The sequence below is a fragment of the Phasianus colchicus genome, chromosome 15, assembly GCF_987193195.1.
Source record: "Phasianus colchicus chromosome 15, bPhaCol1.hap1.1, whole genome shotgun sequence".
Lineage (NCBI taxonomy): Eukaryota > Metazoa > Chordata > Aves > Galliformes > Phasianidae > Phasianus > Phasianus colchicus.
Window position 1 is genome coordinate 15,757,641 of NC_143450.1, and position 18,121 is coordinate 15,775,761.

Here is an 18,121-nt window from a genome sequence, read left to right on the forward strand (position 1 = left end):
TGAATTAACTTTGTGTATTCGCGAGATTAAAAGCTTAAATGGGATCAATGAAGACTCCACAGCGTGCATCAAAGTAATTGCGGATTGTTTTTGCAGACTCCAGAAGAGCAGTAATATCGAAGTGCTGAGGGTTTAGAGCAATAATTATGAATTTTTCAAATAAAGAGATGAAAGGAAATACGGTGTCGGTACGCTGGGCTGAACCCAATGGTTTGTTGTTTTCAGCACACTCTTGGGGCAAAGGTACACCCTGTCTTCTTGAAGGCAGCCATCCGATCCTCCGATCACTTTGAGAAACATCATTTGCTGTCCGTGTACAGGATGTTAACTATGTGGAAAAGTAATAAAGCGGCGTAAGCCTCAGAGAGAATCACAGGAACATCCAACGCTGCCTCCCATCCTTTCTACCTTGGAGCAAAGCTATATGGAAAATATATTAAAATCATGAGTTCAACTCCGCTTTCCAGATGGCATCATATGATATGATATTTGCTGGCATTTGCTTAAAACTAGACTCTTCTGATCCAGGAGGGTAAAGCTTGTAATATTCTCATCTTCCAAATCCTTGAATTCAGATGTTGCTCGTTCCCATAAATTACCACATACAGCCAATAGAAAGCAGTTATTTTCTACATAGTGGAAATAAGAGAGATTTGTGGATTTGCTATTACATAGTGTGAGCTATTTTAACATGCTGAATGTATAGAAACGCTGAATTTAATATTCTCAGAATAAATCACACCCAATTTCAAGGCAGAATTCCTTCCCTTCTCTGCTCTGTTGAATTCAGACAACCCCAGATATTTGGCACGACCTCCTTTCAACGCACCCAACACATAAACCTTTGTGTTTAAAACCTCTTCCATATAGCCTGACTTGGTTCAGCCAGAGTTCTTAGTAATTGGGAAGGTGATGGCTGAAGAGGAGCAGTGGCAGGATGGGACGATGCTGTGGTGTGCACCAGGCAAAGGCTGTGGATGGGGAAGCCACACTGGCTGCCCTACCTGTGTTCCCATTTCCAACCCAGCCAGCTACTTGTGGACACTGGGATGAGTTGGCACCAACTCAACCAAAGAGGTCCATTTGAGATTACTGCTACTGACCTGTAATCATTACAGAAGCACTCACAAACGCACTAAATAGTTGGAGAGGGTCTGTTTTGAAGAGAAGTTGTCTGCGCACGTAGCAGGAATGGGAAAAGACGTGTTTCATCAACTTGTGTGGTGTCTGAAAGAGGTGACATAGTTGGCAGTAAGGAGAGCATGTTGCAACGTTTCTCAATTGCAAAGAAAACACCGAGCTGTGCTTTTCTGGACAGATCCTCATCTGGTGTAAATCAGTGAAGCTTCACCAATGTCAAGTTGCTCCTGGATGCTGTTGTCAGGTCTTCCACAGTCAACACTATGGAAGCCAGTGGTTGCACATATTAAAGTAATCAGGAACATTTTCATTACTGACCGTGCAAGTGAAATGAAGACAGACATAATGGAAATGTGTTCAAAAAATTTTACTGACAAAGATTTTAAATAAAAATGCTTTTTTTCTCTTGTGTATGACTGTTGTCTAACAGATGCCATTAATACAATGGAAGGATTGTAGTGGAGGGGAGAGGAAATGTATTTCCCAATTCCTACTGGAAATTATGTCTCCACTTAATTCCTCCAAGCAGCTTAGATTCAAATAATTCTTATTTCTTCCCGCTGGCCGTTTCCCATGGCTGCACATCCCTTCTGCATTGGCACTGTCGTTTCACAGCTGTCACACATTCCCATGAACAAGAGATCACTGCTGGCCCTGTACAGTCCATACTGGGGGAGCAGCAGGTATGGATAAAAGGGAAAAAGGACATTTTCAATTTGCACATTATTTGCTGACTTTGTGAGTGGATTTACTATCTTTCATCTTTGTAAACATCGGAATTTTCTCTTCTTTATCTGTGTGGTCACCTCTCTCACTTGGTCTTGAATGCAGATGCACAAAATGTGTATCCACACCCCAACCAGCATGGCAGAACATGGGTTCTTCAGGAGAATCAGGGAGTTCTGTGCCAATTGTGTGTTACTAGAGGGATTCACTCTGACCAAGATGTACTGGGAGTTCCTCTACTCTTGGATGGGAGAGAAAAAGTTCTCTTCATGGTTAGCCACAGAAAAACACAGTTCTGATCTTCACCCTCCTCCTTCATCATGTTTTCTAGAGCAAGTTTTCCCCGTCAGACATTTCCCTGCTGCTTTCTGCTGTCATTACAGAGTCCAGCTTTTCACTTACTGTTTTATTCAAAGGGAGAAGTACACTTATTCCATATTCATACAGCTGTTCATGTGGCTATAGCTTTCAAGAACTTCTAATTCACGTCTACGTTAAACCAGTTTCTGCCTTTTGCTGACAAACTTGCTGCTTTGTTCTCAGGACACCAAGCAGCTGGCACCAAAATTCCAAGTGTTTTTTTCTTCCACCCATCTTCCCTCTTCATTCTGCAAAACTTCTGTCCTGGTGAGAAACCTGTCACACATTGCTGGGCTGATGCAGAGTTCTGCTTCTGTTCTGTAGTAAGGGACGTAGCCAGTGGAAGAAAAGGGCCGGTCCAGGCTTGGCAGTGTGGTGGGGAGGGTGAAGGTTGGCAGGCAGCTTCCCAAGGTGCTGCCTCCTAGGAGCTGCTGGGATGTTGGCTCTATATTGGCCATGGAAGAACACGGCTTCCTCTCTTCCCCCAGAGCTGGGCGGGTGGTCTGTAATAAACACATACAGGAGTTGAGATGTGGATACATGGAAGAGTGGTGTTGACACATTGGCATGATCATTAGAGTTATGTGTCCTTCAAGGAAGGATGAATGCCAGCTGTTCAGTGAGAATGCTGCCCAATAGATATCCATGGTCATGGGGAGAAATTACCCTTGCAATTTACCTTCTCAGCATCTCCACCAAGTTCTGCACATCCACCTTCTCCTTCATCTTTCCAGTTGCTTTCAGGCTTCTCTCCCTCTGCATTTAAGCCATACAGGAGTGGCTGGACAAACTGCTCCTCATTCGATCTGTAATATGGAAAATATCCTGTGGAGATGGACGAATAATTCACATTCTCCTTCTTCTCAGAATAAACCTTGCTGTCATCAAAGCTTTCTTCTGTTTCTGTGTTGATCTGCAAGGCAAGGAAGGAAAGATGGGCCCATAAAGACTGATACCTCCTCCCACCTCTCTGCCACAATCTGCTTGAGATAAACAGAGAAGTGGTCAGAAATTTCCCATCAAAGCCATTTGTGATGGAAATTGGAGTCTTTAGCTAAAACGTTTGAAAAAGAGCCTATTTGAACTGAAAATATTTGTATTTTGTTTAAAAGCTTAAGTTTCAGAAACTGGTTATGATATGAAAAAAGTACAGCTCTTTCTTCCTGAGCCCTGAAACAGTTTCCTAGGAAGAGTTCTCTTTAAAATCCAAATACAAGTTAACCTTTGTATTCTCAGGTAGTCTTTAGTGATTGACACAGGCTCTTTCATGTTTTCTTTGTCGTGATGAAGGGTCACAATGAGTAGACTTCAGAAATAAAAATCCGATCTCCAACCCTTCCTGTCTGATTTTTTACTCCTGTTTGGCACAGCACAAACCCAGAGACAGCACTTGTACTGATTTGAGGTTAAATTTACCGACTGCATGAGTTTCCTTGACAGATTCCAAACCAAAGTCATGGCACTTCCATGGTTGATTTAGTCTGATTAATGGTCTCCAGAAAATCGTGGTAGATCAGGTGCTCCTGAATGTTCTGGAAATGGAAGAATACTGAAATTTCAGTAGAGTCTTTAAAAAAAGTTGGTTCAACCCTCTTTTCCTCCTGATATTTTCTTTTTGAATTTTCCACTCAAACCAGAGGCACGTGCAATTCAAGGCTTTGACTGAGTTTAGGTCTGATGTTTTAAATCAACTCCCATTTTATTAATTGAAAAGTCCATTTATCAAGTTATCACAATTATAAGACCTCATCTCCTTGACAAAATATAGTCATATTATAGCCATATAGTCCTATTATAGCCACATAGTCATAGAGCCTCTACATTTTTTTAGTATTCTAAATATAGCTTACAAATACCTCATTCAAAGGGGCCTTAATCTACATATTTGGGTAATACAAGTGCAACCCAAGGGTTCCCAGGGGAGAGATAGAGGGTATTTTTATGGTTACCAGGTACCCAAGAAGCATCGGAGAAGAGAAAGCCTGTGGGGAGAGCATCATCCCACATCCGTTTTGTTCCCTTGGTGATGGGGTTCCAGGGCAGCATCACAAAGTAAGTGGGACTGTTGTCCCACTCCTGGTTGCTTTTATCCCTATCAGAGAGAAAATAAATTCCTGAGATAACCCCTTACAAATGATCAGTTTGGATTTATGATTTTACTGCATTTGTCATACTCATAAAACCCATCTTTTAGAAGCAGGTTGGTTCTTTCCATTGTTGGTCTTTTTTTTTTCCATGGCTTTGGTTTTATCAAGTGGTTATCACCTATAACTAGAAAGAAGAGATAGGAGGTATCCTACAGGACCTCCAGTTTTACCCAGTCAGCACATACTTAGAAGCCATCATTTCCTCTAGAAACCTTTAACATTTACACTGCTTGCTGCTCAAATTCTTAGATGAGCAGCCCTCATCTAAGAGGGAAAAATGAGGAAAAACTCCACTTGAAAGCTCCCACACATTTTAAACCACCAGTAATTATGACAGTGTGGGCATTTCATTGCTTGGCACAAGGATTACATCTCTTGGTGAAACCCATCAGTCCTTAGCTGGGTAGGGGTGGATGGGGCTGATGGGAGCTCATTGTGTTTCTGAGCTTTCTCCACATGTTCTCTTGAAAACGAAACGAGCAATTTTTTTCCAGGTTCCAAGAATGATGAGTCAGGGTGACTTCACCAGCACAGAGCACAGAAATCACACGTCTGATCTGGGAGGAAATTTGTATTATGACAATACATGTATGATCTTTATCCAGGGAACGTGCTGAATAGAGACTTCAGAAAATGAACTGCTTTTGTTTTCAGTTCTCCCTGGCTATGAAAACTGTCCTCTCCATCCTTTCAGTGACCCCAAGCAGCATCTCAGGGCCACTCCTCCATTGCTGTCTGCAACCCCACAGAGCCACAGGGCAGCCAACGTGACTCACATGGAAGGATACATTTCAACAGAAATAGCATCAGATTCAGGCATTTTTTTCCCATTTGCATACTAATCGCTGCAAAGGCAGTGATCAGTATTAATTTCCTTTTTCTGTGGCAGAATAATGCTGCTTTCTTCGGCTGACATATGCAAAAAGAAGAAGGGAATGCCTCAGTTGTGCTTGTGTGTGTGTTCTCAAAAGCCACAGATTTCCATACTTACATAAAAGACCTTACTATACCCTGTAAATATATAGAAACACACAAAGACCTCCTGATACCTCACATCGAAATAGTTATCATCTCCTTTCCTTCATTCAGGTTGCAATTACTTTCTGCTAAATGACAGAAGACTTTCCTTATTGCCATAACAGCGTGTGTATTTCAGTGTTTAACTGGCAAGTGTGACAAAGTGGAGCACATTCTCTAAGAATACATTAAAAAAGCCCATAAATAAGTCACTGAGAAATTCAGAATAAGATTCATCCTCACACAGCATTCAATCTATTTACCAAAAATTCCAGAACTCTAAAGCATAGGGATGATTGTGAATAGCCTGAATTATTATTCATCCCATTTATTATCCTCGTTGCTGCCTGCAGTAAAATGTGGTTTATTATAATGTGATTTCTCAACTGCATCAGGATGATATAGCAGCAGTTAATGAAGTGTTCAGGCATCGAAAACCCCGGCTTCATTGAAATTCATTACCACAAAAATACTGCCAGAACTAATTGCTGTCAGGGGCTGCTTATGCATGTGCCTTAGTTCCATTTCCCAAAATGACAGAGCTAACGCTGGTACAGGCAAACAGAAAAAAACCATCAAAGGGGAAAGGAGCAGCCCCTGAGCTCCCATCCCCTCAGGTGCATCCTTTGCAGTGCGTGCCCATGGGATGTGCTCATCCCTCTGCCCAGAGCAGGCTAAGGATTTCTTTGTCTTTAATTGAAAGATAGCATCTTTCTGTAGAGGAAATTCAGGGAGAACGATTGAACAGGACAGGGTCTTAAGGAAAAGATGGAGAGTCTCTGCTGCCTCCAGCGTGCTCATATTTAGGCCTCTTCTCCCAGGTAAAGCAAGAGGATGAGAGGGAAAAGCTTTAAGTTGTGTCAGTGGAGGTTCAGACTGAGTATTAAGAAAAATTTATTCTCAGAAAGGGGACAGTCTGTGCACTGCACAGTGTGGGGGGGTCCCTGCCCTTGGAGGTGTTCAGAACTGTGGAGATGTGGGACACAGTCATTGGGCACAGTGGAGTGGGTTGGGGTTGAACTTGGGGATCTTAGAGGTCTTTTCCAACCTTAATGATTCTGTGATTCTATTCTGAATTGCCAGCATGTGGGCAAGGCATGGGCTTTGGGACAAAGAAGGACGTGTGATGGCAGAAGGCAGAGACCAGAGCTGCCAGAAGGGATGTTCCAGCCCCCCTGCATCCCTGGGTGCCCCCACCTCCTGCTCCCCTTGCACCCACCCCCATACGAGGCACACATCCTCCAAAACAGATGCCCTCACTCTGAAAAACAGACCCTTTTTCCGAGCTGGGAATGCTTCTTTCCAAACCAGCCAGGAAGAAAGGGAGATGAATCTGTGAGCACAGCCGAAGTTTGTGAAGCAGGGACTGCTGGAGGAGCTCAGTGTACAACCCAATTTGCATGATGTCTGAGCATTCCTCTTTCAAAAGTCAGCCTAAGCAGATCATTCCAGATTCCCCTTGCCAGAATCCCTGGGATGGGTCCAAGGGAATGATCTTGACTGCTGCAGGTGGGTTATGGATCCCCTGGGAGGTGCCTGAGGTGTCGGGGAGTTCACTAATTACACTCATTACAGCTTTTAGGGGAAGGATGCTCTCAGCATAGCAAGTCACGGTGCTCGGAGCAGGACATCTTTCAGACACCTCCTGATGTGAGCAAGGTGAAGAGGGTCATTTCTCCTTGCATTTGTACCTTCTGGAGTCCAGCTTTGCTCCGGAGGTCAGTGGGAGGAAAGCTGTCCTTTTTTGGAGCCTTCCAGTGTTTTCCATAACAACTTCCCTCCAATTTCAGACCTCTGTGACTTGGCCAGTTTGATCCAACAAAGACAACTTTTATTATCTTACTGAAAAGCCTGGATGTGCTGCTATGTCGTGCTTGCTACATACACATTTTTAAGCATTAGTCATGCCACAACATCTGCTTTTTATTGGTAATTACACTATCCACATTTTAATAAGAGGTAATTCTTAAATTTCTCATAAAATATATACGACTCTAGGGAAAGAAGGTGAAAGGTTTTGCAAGCCTCTCACAGCCACAGGACCAAAATGAGTGGAAATAAATCCTTCCCAAGCAAAACTTGTACAACCCCTCACGGCAGCACATCCAGGGATTTCATGTGATTTGCCGTCCCCTTTTCTCCTAATTGTTCACGCTCTGTAGAACAGACCTGCACAGTCTGTGTGCTGCAGCCCTTCTGGGTGCTATTAATTTGCTCAAAAATAGAGAGCCGGTGCTAAAACTGCCCATATATGGACACCCCCTCCTGGGTGTGACCTCCTTGGAATTAGTGTGAAGGGGGTTCTGCGAGATCAGCTCAGAACTGGGGAGCAGTAAAAGTTTTAAGGCTGTTTCCACATGTTGTAGACACCCCAGAATTGCAAATAGGTGTCCGGATTAATGGACCGTAGCTTGTTTTCTTATTTATTGTAGGCTCAGTTGAAACAGAGTCAATATAGCATGGCTAAAAAATGAAGCACAGCTAAAGCGGAAGATGAATATCTAGATAAAGCATCCTAAAAAAATCTTCCTGTTCCCTATTTCCCCCCCTTCTCCCTGCAGGTGAGTGTTGATGTGCTGCTCTGGCCGTGGCAGAATTTGGCTCTTTGATTCCCCAGAATGTTTCCAGGGATATTATCCAGCCATTCTGGAAAATCTGACACTTGACAAACGACACTTCTGCAAGGTCATCCTTAAACCTTTGAGAAATGGGGAGCTTTTTCAGCTGCCCCTGAATGCCAGCAGCCAAGCCCATATGGAGCATTGTGGGCTGAGCTCGTTGTTGATGCAAATGCATACGACTAGTTTTGATTAAAAGCAAAATGCAGAATTGACTCAAACTGCCTTTTTGTTTGAAAAGCTTCAAGCTCCTCATTATCATCAGGCTTTCTTTCAGAGCAGGAAATTGGAATTTCCATGAAATAATGCTGGAAGGCACATAGTAAAGTCAAAGAACACGTAAGCTCCGAACAAATGGAAGGATAAACGTGCAAAACAAATTTGGGGACACTCAGCTAAACATTTGGGGGCACATTATGGCCCATGGGTTGTTTAAATTATGCTATGTGTATAAATCAGCCATATACACCAGCAGCACACAGCAGTGGATTTTACAGCTCTTTTCCATACGCACAATTACTCATAGCTACGCACTACGTAATGACGGCATTCAATAGCCAAGAAGGGTTTGTATTGTGGTGTGCTTTGATTGTATGGTTTTCATGTGAACAAGGAGCTCGTTCCAGAGCCCAAAGAGACTTTGTGCAACCCCAGGGCTGTTCGGCAGTGCTTGGGAATGCAGTGCCAGGAGAGATGTACTGAGCACAGCCAGCATGCAGGTGAGCCAGCACCGACCTTCCTGCCTGGGATGTCCTGGCTCATCGGAAAATCCTCATGCCAAGGGAAACTGGAAAGTGGCAACAGCTTTCTTCTGTCTTTCAACACCAGGATGAATCTGGCAAGAGAATCTCTTCATTTTTATGGGGCTTCAATCATAGCCAGGGCTGGCAGTGGTCCTCCCAAATGAGAGCTGCTGGTGTTTCCCAGCATAGGAGCAGGCTACTCTGTGTGCGATGTTACAGAGTGGTTTCTTAAGTTTCCACAAGGAGGAAAATAAAAGGAAGCACGTTTTTGCCAAAGATTATATTAAAAAGTTGTATTTCGGTTACAAAGAAAAGCTCTCTGGAATTAGAGGTTTGGGGAATTGAAATTGCTTTGTCCCATGCTCCGTACTGCAGATTTTAATAACAAAACCAGTTATTTCCTTGTGTTTTCTGCCTGCCTTCTCAGCTCTGCAGCAAGACTGTGGCATTCAGGTCAGGTTTTTCAATGGGGATGGAGAGAAGTGGCTTTAAGACATTGTTCTGCAGAGAATGTGGTGCCTCTGAGCGGGTGGGAGCCTGCAGATAGGTGACCAGTGCCTCACTCTGCTCACACATGGCATTACTGGAAGAGAGGTTGCCTTTGGGACATATACTTTTGATTCCATAAATATTTGCAGAAATTAAAATATATTACAAACCTGAAAGTAATTAATGAGATGCAGATTAACTATCTAAGCACTAATGGAGGTGTTAGGATCTCACCTCCATCCCCAAGAGGAAAGCACACTCTGATTCTACCTTCAAACATCTCTTGCTCTGGTGATGAAATGGGATTCACTTTTCTACTGCTGTACGAACCAGAAAACCAATTATTTTTACTCTGTTACTGTTGTTCCACCACAAACAACACATCACTGTATCTTCAAGACAGGAGGAAAAGTCTTACAGCTGACAGCACGTAAGAACTAAGAAGCTTAAAGCAGAGAGAAGAGAGGGAAGGTGTACAGGGGATTGGCACTGTAAGGCTTTCTTAAAACAAACCTGACTCTACTTTCACGCTGGTAGGTGACAGCAGAGATGTGTGTTTAAAAAACAGGTCATCTTTAAGAAATGTTATGGAAACCTTGAGTAGACATGAGCAAACAGCCCTGCGGCGGTCATTTGTCTTTGCTGTCAAGAGGAAAATTAAGGCTCCAGGGGACACAGAGGCCAGGTTTGATGGATGCTCGCAGCAGAAGACAAGTGGGTCAGCATTCCTGTCTGCCATAAAGTCGTGTTCTTTCCCAGGAGAAAAGTTACTGCACAAAGAATACACCTGTAGGGAGGAGAGAGGAGATGGGAAGAAAAACAGTGGAAAGGCACACAAATTTCAAACAGTGTCTCTTCTTGTTTGGTATTGACAGGAATTACGCTTCTTCAGAAAAGAAAATTACATGCCATGAGCTGGGGGCTTTCTGTAGCTGGCTGAGTGTTTTTGTCAGCAGAGCACACACATCTTCATTAACTTTAGCAAACAAATCTGAGCAGCAGGTGTCCACACTGTGTGTTTTCAGAGGGGATCAGTCCCAGTACTGACTGACCATTAGTGACCAAGCACTTGAGTGTGCGGGAGCACATCATCTCGTGCAGCATCCTCCAAAAGCCAAAAGCAGCACCACGAGCCAAGGGGAGCACGCTGCAAGAGGAGATGATTGGGGTATTTGCTTCCAGATTCCTGATCCTAAGGACAACACTGACACAGTCATACCTGGATATGGTACCTATGGGTTGGAACAACCTTCCTCAGCCTGGGGGGGAAAAGCCTGCAGGAGACTCATGGCAGTCAGATGGTGGCTCTGACTGGTGTGCTGCTGGTTCAGAGGGTCCTCTCTGCTCCTCTCCATCCTCTTGCTAACTGTGAAAGTCCATGTCCTGTGACAGACAATACCGTGCAGTTGTGTAAATCCAAAACATCCCTCACAAAGGAAATGAAGCTTCTATTTCTGTTTCAATCAAAACACAAGGAAACATTGCCTCCTGGATGTCTTTATAGCTCTTCTAGATCAAGTACCCTGTCCATCCTTTTAACGCACGCATTCACAGAGGACATCTAATATCCTAGATCCATTTTAAAGGATATGCACACCCAAATCAGCTCTGCAATATATACATTTCTGCTTGAAAGCAACATGAGAGTCCTGCAGGCATCTTACTTCAGCCAGGGAAGATACAGTGAGTCATGCTGCTAGTTTTACTGATTTTGTTTAGTTTTCTGATCAGATTTATTTCAGCCATAAGACATTGAATCTGGTGATTGATGTTCAGCAGATTTCAGCTGAGCAATCTATAGCCTTGAGTTACTAATATGTTTAAATATTATGTATATATTTTGCGATAATATTTCAATATTGATAACTGCCAGTACTGGAGGAAAAGCCACAGGTAGGCTCCAAATCTTGAGACTATCTTAAACGCTATTAAAGGCTTTCAACTTTGTAATTAAATTAGTGTTTCTTCATCTACCTTTTCTATGTTAGCATTGAGGATGTACTGAGGCCTTTAAACCAACTTCTCTGCAGGGCTCACATAATCACAGGCTCCAGGAGGGGGACTTTACAGAAAGCACTGCATATAATGAGACATGCTAGTAAGCTGCAGAGTTTGGCAAGCGCAGAGATCTCATGGGAGACTCAAGGTGTTTATAGACATTTCAGCCACCATAGATCATAAGAACTCGCCTTTAAATTCTCAGCATCTGCAGCTGTTTCAGAGCAGGTACAGTAGGTTCCGTGACACAGGGCAGGACTGCACTGAGAGCAGTGTCTGAGCACAGCATCCCCTCCATCAGTTAATCCCCAGAAAGGGACAAGCTCCTCCTTGCCTGCAAACCTCCCCAATACAGCATCCTTAGAAACATTAGAAAATTAGAAATTATATTTCTGTCCATCTTATGGCCTTGAAAAGGGAAGAAGAAAGGGAAATGATCTTTGTGTTCCAGCACTCCTCCACTTGTACACACTCATGGTGGGCCATGAACCATCAGTTGGACCTTCTGTTCATGCTGGTCCACTTAGCCATTCCATTTGTTTTAGGGAATATATTCTCCACTTGGCATTCAGTTCTGAACATCCGGGAAGAATGGAATTGTTCACAGTTGCAGCAGCTCTGTAGCACTGTGTTTGCTGGAAGCTTTGACTCTTTTTTCCTCTGGCAAACTCAATGGTGGAGCTGGAAAACAGGTCCACAACTGTCCTTGGTGCCTCTGGGAACATCTCAGGCTTGGATTTCTAACGCAGATGCTCAACCCCTACTTGCTGCAGCAGCGTCTGCAAGCAGCTCAGTTCCTCCAGATTTGGGTGTAAATGACCTCTGGTGCTGTCCTTCTGCAAGGACCCCAGTATCCCTTGTGCCCCCATAGGGGAGGATGTAATGTGCAGGAGCACATTCCCAGGCCCTGACAGCACCTCCCAGAGCTGTACGGGAAGGGAAGGACTGGGCTGGCTTTCAGGCTCCCCTCCTCACCCAGGAGCAGGGCTCAGAGCACATTTGCTAAAGCCGCTTCTGTGTTTTTCCCAAATTCCCTGCTTAATACTTCCAGTACAATTCCAAAGGAAAATTAATCCTTAAGCAAGGGTCAGCAGGCAAACTGCTAAGAGATCTCCACGTGTGCACCCACGTCTTCCCACTCGCCGTCAGGAGGGACATCAACAGCCACCATCATTTTTGCCCAATGGACTTTGACCAAACTCCTGTGACCGAGTTTCCCCAAAGAGGTGGCTTAAGGGAAAGAAATGGAGTTCACCCATGCAAGGCTCAAGGGAAATTTGAATTCACTTTGCACAGTTCCTTTGATCCAGAAACCCAATTTCAATATTCACACTTCCATGATCCAGCACTATGAAAATCTGCCATTTGCTCTACTGCAATGAGCTGGGCAGCAACATCACACTCCTGAGTGTTACGAAAAGGAGATCAATTTTTCTTAAATCACAGATACATCTGAACCCGTATTTAAAGCAAATGACAAAACCGTGCATTGTTGGAAGGAGCCAAGTCAGACCACGGTCAAGCTAGAACTAAGATCTGCAAATACACCTTCAGAATCAATGCAGGCTCCCTTGTGATGATGGGCTGGCAAGCTTGAAGCAATGCTCTGAGCCTGGAATTTGCTCCGCAGGAGCTGCGGTTGGGTTTCTTTTTGTTGCTGTTGTTTTGCAATGCCATAATAAGTGTTGGTGAATTTACAAATCATAAAAGCTTGAACCATGGGTGGGTGCCTTCATCCAAGGACTAGAACAAACATTTTTGGTGTCAGCCCATTCCAGAGGGATTTTCAGTGTTATAAATTAAAAAATAAAAAATAAAAAAAAAATAGCAAAAAAAAGCTAAACAAGCAACAGCTGTTTGGAACTAGGCCCTTAACCCAAAGTATATAAATGGTGTCCAGACAAAAAGCTTAGAGACAGGGACCAAAAAAATGCGCAGCACAAGAACTGCAGGGTGATTTCTGGTTATTCTGCTCTCAAGACACAGGTTTTCATCCGGCTACAAGGAATTGACTCTTTTCAGTGATGAGAGACGTGTGACTTGCAGACCCACAGCCACACTGACCTGGTGGGCATGAGTAACCCCAGTCCCCTGTGACGATGGGTGGCACCGTTGGGACTCACCCCTACTGACTGTGCAGGGGCTGCAGGTTAGGAAACATTTATAACTGTTGAATTAGGAAACCACCCATAGAAATTCAAGCGAACAAGAGATAATAAAAGAATAAGTGTCAAAAGAAACTGGAGCAATTCTGGACAGCCACCGACAGCCTCTTGTTAAGGAGCTGTAGACTCACACAGTCCTCAGCTGAATTATAAGTATTAATGTGTTTGGAAGGTATTTGCCCTTTAGACAGCCATGTTTTTGTTTTGAGCTTCAGAAACATAAATTACGGCCATTTAAAGCCCAGGCTTACATTTTACTTCAATGACGTAAATGAGTTCCCAACTTTCAAAGGCCAGCTGTCCCTTACAGCAAGAGGTTGTAATTATATAAAATTCTTTTATTGCATGGAGGTATTTTCAGTCCTTTAAGTTTATGTGCCCCAGGTGAAGCAATATAAACAAACTATAGCTGTCGCAACTGTGTTAATAATGGAAACTGCATTTGGGAAGTTTTAGGGATAAAACCTATAACTTTATACTGCTAAGGTGTCAAACCTTTCAAACGTGAAACAGAAAGTGCAGCTGTGGAAGACCTCAAGAAAGGTTTCTGAAAAGCCAACATTCAGTCTCTCTCTAGATACAACAAAGGCAGTAGCTTCCAAGCTTCAGTCATTAATAAGAACTGCTGGAAAAAATAAGGTTAAGAATACATTTTAACGGATCTGAGTTCTCAGATCTGAGTTTCAGATACACAGAGTTAAATCCAACCCAATGAAGCCTCAATGAGACCCGTATTTTACAGACGTGCATTTATTCTTAGCCAATGGCAGCAAGAAAATGCTGAGGTACAGTATGAGTGTGGGTGTGCTGAAGAGGAACACTACAGCACGGGTCTCAGCTCAGGGAACTGCTCCTCAGCCACAGTGCTCGAGCTTTCCACTCTGAATTTCCTGTCCCTTGGTTTAAATGGACTGAAATGGACTTGTCAAAAATGGACTGAACCAGACAAAACAAATGTTTGCCATAGTGCAAGAGTTGGGTTGGCTTGTTTGTTTGCTTTTCCTTTTCTCCAGCCCCAGTAGATGAGGAAAGAAATGCCACTACCTTAAAAGAACTTTTTGAATATTCAAAGCCAACAAACCACATCAAAAAGTACTGATATGCCTATGGATGGCAATGATTTTCTGCCCCTTCCAACCTGAGAGCATGGAGCAGCAGCCAAGAGAACACTGTGTTCCCAGCTGTGCACGCACCTGGAGCTGAGCTTATTCTCCATTCTAATTTGAACAGTGTAGAGTAGTGGGGAGGTGAAGGGAAGCTCATAAGTCAATGGCCAGGATGTTTAGGCAGGTGCTGAGGGCAGCAAGGAGAGGTGGGCTCCAGTAAGGCAAAGGCTTTGGAAGCAGAGGAAGGAAGGTTTGGATGCAGCACACGTCTCGTGCTTGGTGAGCTGACAAGGAGGAGAATTAAACTTCAAAGGCACCCAGTGCACAGCTGATGACATTTAGGAAGAAAAGGGAAATTGTTGCTTTTCTAGAAGATTTACAAATGCCATCCGTGTCCATGGGTGTAATTTTCCATTAAGGAAAAAAGAATATCTTAAGTAACATATGGACCATGCAGTAAAGAAGTTACCATAGCAACCAGCTTCCTAAAAGTCCCTACATATGTATACAGAAAAAAAAAAAAAGCATGTAGTAATTATAGACGCATGTCTAAAGTCATTTATAAGCCTCATCTTCCTAGCAACATTTTTTTTCTATTGACAATCTAATTCGTTCTTCCGACATCAGCTTACTGTGTGCTGCCTCTTGAACCTGCAAAGTCAAAAACATCACGACTGACAGTCACTGACAACAGAGCAAAATCTAATTTAACTAATTCAAAATATGTGCTTTAAGCATTAAAGGATGGTTATGGAACCAGAATGAACTGAGATCTGGGACTACAGCTGAGCTGACATTAAGTTCAGAAAATGTTAGATGTTAAAAATAAACAGATGAAAGGGTGTGACCCTCAGAAAAGCATTTAAGAAAAAAAGGAAGGGGAAAAAAAAAAAAAAGGTGAATTACCAGGGCAGGAAGGAGGTTGGGGTTTACATTCCCTTTGCACTGTGGTCCTGGTGTGGGGATCGATGGGACGTGCCATAGGTTGCCTCCTCTCATAGTCCCAGTGCTCCCATCATGGCAGGCTCAGGGACCTGCATTTCTCCTGTATTACTTTTTGTAACAGTATTTGAAGGAATCTTAAAGACTTTGTGGCTTGCCACAGCATATTTCCACATTTCTTCTGTTTTCCATCACGAGGAACCAGAGGTCTGCCTTGTTGTCTGCTGGTTACCCTGGAAATTTAGCAAAGATGGATTTCCTAGATGTCCAAGCCCTGCTGCTGAGAGGAGATGAGGATATGGGGTCAGCACAAAGAGAAGACCTTCTGCAGACACAGCTGGCTGTGGGATGGGAGGCCACGAAGGAATTCAACCTTGTCTTCCAGATCCTGCTCTAAGAGATGCGGAGAGGAGACATTGCACCCTGGTCCCTGGGGCACAGTCATGTCCTCTCAGCTGGCCAGAAATGGGGAGGATTCATCATTAATTAAACATAAATTTGGCAGCCTGATGTCACAGTCCTTGAGCTGACAAATAGTTAATGCTGAAGGTCAGCTGTAAATCAGCGCTGGGGAATGTGTTCAGCTGCACCCAAAGCCCCAGGTGGAGCTCAGGTCTCCTTTTGATTTATCTTCAGCCAGCAAACAAATCAATGCAGTGACGAACAAATGAGTGTGTTCCCCCTGCCTACTGGTGTTACAGAAAGACCCTCGGTGAGATTCCACACATGCCCCAACCCAGTGGCATGGAGTCTATTCTGTTAAAACTATTTCTTTCCATCACACCTGGCTCCCATTGCTGCGGGTGGAATCTGGCTCTGGGTGAGCTCTGCCAAAATCTGAGCTCTTGCTCAGGGGATGCTGCAGCCCTGCTGCACAAACAAGGCTCTGCCATCACAGCAGCAGCTGGTCTGAGGAAGACACTTACTTCCTTTACAAAACAAATCATCTCAGGTGTCAAGAGAGTATCTGCCCACTGCTGGGATATTTCACAGTCCCTCCATCCTCCATTGGTCAGAGCATCGCCTGTGCAGGCTCCATGCAAAAGGAGCTGCATTTCAGCCTTTGACACCTTCTGTGTGTGCTACCTCCACATGCATACCTTTAAAGCACCTCCAACTGCTCATTCCTTCACCATTTCAAAGCAAGTTAAGCAGCTGGTGAGAAGACAAAATAGGGGGAGGTCCAGCAAATGTGTCTGCTGAGAGAATGCGTGGTTCTTAAGGAGGCATCTCTCCTTCTCTGAACATTGACAGAGCTAATAACAGTCCTATGTCCCTGGAGCACTTGTTCTTGATGAGAGCTATTTCCATCATGAGCTTCAGCTCTCTCCCCCTGGCTAATCTGTGGCAAAGTCACTCATGAAGAGATGCAGCCATGGCTCCTCTTACATGAGCAAAGCATTATTTGTTCTCCCTGAGTGGAAATCAGTGCTGTTAGAGACCTGGAAGAAGACCTGGGCTGAACTTAAATCCTTTCTGTAGTGTCAGTGGGTACTTTCTCTTCAATATCATAGAGCTCTTCTTTTGCACAGACATTTGATTCCACCTTGCTTCATCAAAGGCATCTTTGGACCTGAAAGGTGATGTTGATTTTCTGCAGTTGATGTAAAACTTCCCTTCTGCCTGCAGGGAGGGGTAGGGGTTTTCTGCCCAGATGAAAACTCATTGCTTTTGCTTATTTTCTTCTGTGTAGGCAACAGGGGAGAGGACTTGCTAAGCAATGAGGAGGCAACATCTCATCTGGCCGAGACCGGTGTCCTTCTGATGGAAAGGAGGCTTTAATGGGTGATGGCTGAGCTCAAACTTCCAGCTTACAGGAAGATCTTTCCACCTTGCTGCTTTGCCCAATGACCAGAGCTGGCACCCAGTTCCCCTCCACCAGCTCCCAGCCTCATCTGAGCAGAGGTGGTCCTCCCCTGGCACGAGGCAGAGCAAGGCACAGTCTGTGGGGAGGAGAGCAGCCCATTGCAACATTCTTTCCAGCTCACATTTTGCCATAAATGGAGAAACAGATGGCTTTTAGGAAACATGGAACCGTGTTTGCATGTCATGGGAAGGCCACACTTGTCCCTCTCAAGGGGACTACAACTCCACCCTCCTCTCACTGAGAATGTGTGGTTTTATGGATGATACAAAGTTACGCAAGCATTTCTTTGAAATGGCCATCCTTGCTCCTTACAGGCATATAATTTTCCTGGTGGCTAGGCATATAATAACTTCTCTTAATTATTTGTCTATTAAAACAATCCCTTAACACAGAGAACCCCACACATCTTTAGGACCCTAACCAAGGAATGCCAGTTCTGAATAGGGCAGAGCACGGCAATATTTTAACATTAACAGCAACAGCAACAAAAAGACAGCTATGAGAAAGGCACAGGGAGCAGAGCTTAGGGCTGGCTGGCTGAATTCTTACCCTGCAGTAGGCATCCTGCTTGATCTTGTATGAGATAATTCTCCCTCAGGTCTTCAGTTTGGTACCTGTAAGAAGGAGAGGAGCATCACTGCCTTATTGTAAGAGAGGAACAGTTTGAAGGCACAAAATTTGAAGGCACAAAGTGCAGGCATTGCACAGACCATACGACACAGAGGACTGAGACAGGAGGGCCTTTCTGCAGACATAGGGATGATGGGTGTTTATAAAATTGGTTACCTAAAGATGAGCTCTGT

General features: G+C 44.0%; 1 protein-coding gene and 1 long non-coding RNA gene across 4 annotated transcripts in view; both read right to left on the reverse strand.

Moving 5' to 3' along the window:
- Nucleotides 1-1,501: 1,501 nt before the first annotated feature.
- LOC149915928 (uncharacterized) lies at nt 1,502-4,307 on the reverse strand. 3 transcript variants are annotated; one of them, XM_090150966.1, is made up of 4 exons: nt 4,176-4,307; nt 3,643-3,758; nt 2,906-3,139; nt 1,502-2,729 (listed from the first exon to the last, which is right to left on the reverse strand). In XM_090150966.1, the coding sequence occupies exons 2-4, from the start codon at nt 3,682-3,684 to the stop codon at nt 2,406-2,408; spliced, it is 600 nt and encodes a 199-aa protein (XP_090007092.1). In that variant the 5' UTR covers nt 3,685-3,758; nt 4,176-4,307; the 3' UTR covers nt 1,502-2,405. The 3 variants fall into 3 exon arrangements, with proteins under 3 accessions (XP_090007092.1, XP_090007093.1, XP_090007094.1); XM_090150967.1 differs by having other exon boundaries at nt 4,183-4,274; XM_090150968.1 differs by lacking the exon at nt 4,176-4,307 and adding an exon at nt 4,083-4,155.
- A 4,749-nt stretch (nt 4,308-9,056) lies between these two features.
- The window catches only part of LOC149915929 (uncharacterized), a 44,197-nt gene continuing 35,132 nt past the window's right edge, over nt 9,057-18,121 (reverse strand). The window contains exons 2-4 of the long non-coding RNA XR_016471376.1: nt 17,868-17,932; nt 10,460-10,623; nt 9,057-10,027 (exon numbers count right to left, since the gene is read on the reverse strand). This is a non-coding gene — a long non-coding RNA (uncharacterized LOC149915929). The remainder of the gene's footprint in view (nt 10,028-10,459; nt 10,624-17,867; nt 17,933-18,121) is intronic.

Bases quoted from the DNA above. Each gene is read 5' to 3' on its own strand.
- LOC149915928 (XM_090150966.1), bottom strand. From the start codon at position 3,684: ATGACTTTGGTTTGGAATCTGTCAAGGAAACTCATGCAGTCG. The intron at 3,140-3,642 runs GTAAATTTAACC...CTTGCCTTGCAG, and splicing joins CAAGGAAACTCATGCAGTCG to ATCAACACAGAAACAGAAGA. The intron at 2,730-2,905 runs GTAAATTGCAAG...TGTTTATTACAG, and splicing joins TTGGTGGAGATGCTGAGAAG to ACCACCCGCCCAGCTCTGGG.